The 2,441-nt window shown below is 53.3% G+C and overlaps 1 protein-coding gene across 1 annotated transcript in view; it reads left to right on the forward strand.

The window, feature by feature from the left end:
• Positions 1-368: 368 nt before the first annotated feature.
• LOC103621589 (argininosuccinate lyase) overlaps positions 369-2,441 on the forward strand; it is a gene marked incomplete at its 5' end in the record, with an annotated part of 8,987 nt that continues 6,914 nt past the window's right edge. Inside the window, one exon of the mRNA XM_017742957.1 lies at positions 369-462. Coding sequence (XP_017598446.1) covers positions 369-462 — 94 coding nt within the window. The remainder of the gene's footprint in view (positions 463-2,441) is intronic.

The following is a 2,441-nucleotide window of genomic DNA, read 5'->3' on the forward strand; positions in this document are numbered from 1 at the left end:
GGAGCTGAGATCGGGACAGCGATTGGAGCTGGGATTGGGACCGGGTTTGGAGCTGGAATCGGGACCGGAGCTGGGATAGGGAGTGGAGCTGGGATCAGGATCGGAACACAGCTGGGATCGGAACCGGAGCTGGGACCGGCACCGGGAGTGGAGCGGGGATCGAGACCGGAGCTGAGATCGGGACAGCGATTGGAGCTGGAATTGGGACCGGGTTTGGAGCTGGAATCGGGACCGGAGCTGGGATAGGGATTGGAGCTGGGATCAGGATCGGAACACAGCTGGGATCGGAACCGGAGCTGGGACCGGCACCGGGAGTGGAGCGGGGATCGAGACCGGAGCTGGAATTGGGATCGGGACCGGGACTGTGACCGGGATCGGGACCGGGACTAGAGCTGCCCCGCCGGTGGCCCCGCTGCGCACACGGCGCCGGCCGCGGCCCTGTTTGGCAGCGACGTGGCGCAGGTGTTCAGCGTGGTGAGCAGCGTGGAGCAGTACACGGCCGCGGGCGGCACCGCCAAGAGCAGCGTGTCCGCCCAGATCGAGCAGCTGCGGGAGCTGCTCAAGAGGCTCAAGGAACAGGCTTAGAGTGTGGGGAGAGATCCCGTGCCTGCAGCGTTGTGCCTGTGCCACTGGTCTGGAGTTAATAAACACTGGGGTGTCTGTAGTTCACTGAAATTCCTCTCTTGTGTCTTGATTCTTTGGGGCATGGTTGGGCTGAGCTCAGAATGTGGGCTCTTCCTTCCTTCTGGGTATGTGTCTCTTGGAGGGGAGGCTGGCAGACTGGGATTGTCCCTTTTCACTCAGCAAAGCTCCTTTTCCAGCCCAGCCTTGTGAAGCTGGAGTTTTGCTCAGCCCCTTCTCCCCGTGCTGAGGCAGCAGCACGTTGTTGACTCAGAGCTGCAGGTCTGGAACACACACAGGGAGTAGAAGTAACAAAGGTGTTGCCTCACCAAGTTTAGGGCAAGGGCTGCAGCACAGACAGGACACACTGCCAGCAGCTAAATCTCCAGCCAAAGTACCCCAGGAGACACAGAGTTCTTGCACCTCTGGAGCATTTGTGCTTTTAACACGTGGAAGAAGGATCAGCAACAGCAAAATTCCCTTTTTTCAACACTTCTCACTGCTCTCAGTCTCTCCTTATTCTGGCCCTAAACCAAATCCATTTTCCTGGCATTTAAACAGCACATTTCAGTTACCTTTCCACAAACCTCCTTTGTGTTTGCTCCTTTCCTTCCTGCTGTGTTCCTGTTTTGGCTCATGTCTCGCTCTCCAGACTGGTCACCTGTAGCCAGGAAATCACTTACGCACACTCAGCTGCCAGGCTAAAGGAACAGGAAAGCCACAGGTAACACCAACAGTCAACACCTGCAGAGTCAGAAGAACAGAAATTTCCTCATCTCCACCTCACAGTTGTTTTTTCTCCCATAAACTTTCCTGATCTGTGCCACTCCCCTTATTTTTCCTATTTGTATCTTCCTCTCCCTTCAGAGCCTCAGCTGAACAGATTTTTTCTTGCTCCCAGCAGCAAATGTCTGGCATTGTCCCTCACGGCTAGTGCTGGGTGACACGTGGCCAAAATGAAAGGAAAAGGGAAGTAGCAGATTACCACATTTTAGTCTCTTACTTAAATAAGTAGTTTACAGTCACTGGTACTTTCCACCCATCCACCCCTTTTCTTAGAATTGTGAAATAATTGAGATTAGAGGGGCCCGTGGAGGTGTCTGGAGCTCCACAGACATTTCAGAGTGTGGTCCATGGTGTCTCCAGACTTTCACCATCACCCTTCTCTGACTCGTTGGGATTTAGGTTTTGGTCTCAAACCCCGGCTCATTACAGGCCACAGGAAGGCACCTGAGCCAGGAATTCACTCAGGCTGATTATCAGCTGGGTCTCTCTGGATGTAAATCTAGTGCTCACCATTCTTCCAAACCCTCAGAAACCTCCTGTCAAAGCCTGGAGTATGGACATCCATAAAGGATGAACGTGAAAAAAAAGCATTAAAAGTGAGGGACTTCAGAAGAGGAAGGAATCTGGCAACAAAACGGTTCAAAGAGGTTTTCTAAGGGTAGACAGCGTGATGCTCTGTGCATCCTCAAACCTGAAAGCCTGAAAAAGAAATAATCATAATTGGAAATGTTTGAGAAGCGGTGAATTAATTGTTGGCTACCTACAGAGTCTGAGCCTTGCTCCGGATGGATACTGAAGGCACTACCCTGGAAATCCAGCTGCAAAAGGACCTTGCGGGGCAGCCAGAGGCAGCTGGATGTCACTGGCAGCGTCCTGGAGCATCCCCATGCACAGCCGTGCAATCCCAAGGACCTGGATTAGGCTCCTTCCCGCCTGAATTATGACAACGGGGCTGGTTAAAGGACAGAAAACCCCGAAGGGGACAAGAAAACGGGGACGCCACTCCTGAGCGTCCTGTAAAGCGCAGGGACAAG

This window comes from Corvus brachyrhynchos, unplaced genomic scaffold (genome assembly GCF_000691975.1).
Source record: "Corvus brachyrhynchos isolate BGI_N302 unplaced genomic scaffold, ASM69197v1 scaffold99, whole genome shotgun sequence".
Classification (NCBI taxonomy): domain Eukaryota; kingdom Metazoa; phylum Chordata; class Aves; order Passeriformes; family Corvidae; genus Corvus; species Corvus brachyrhynchos.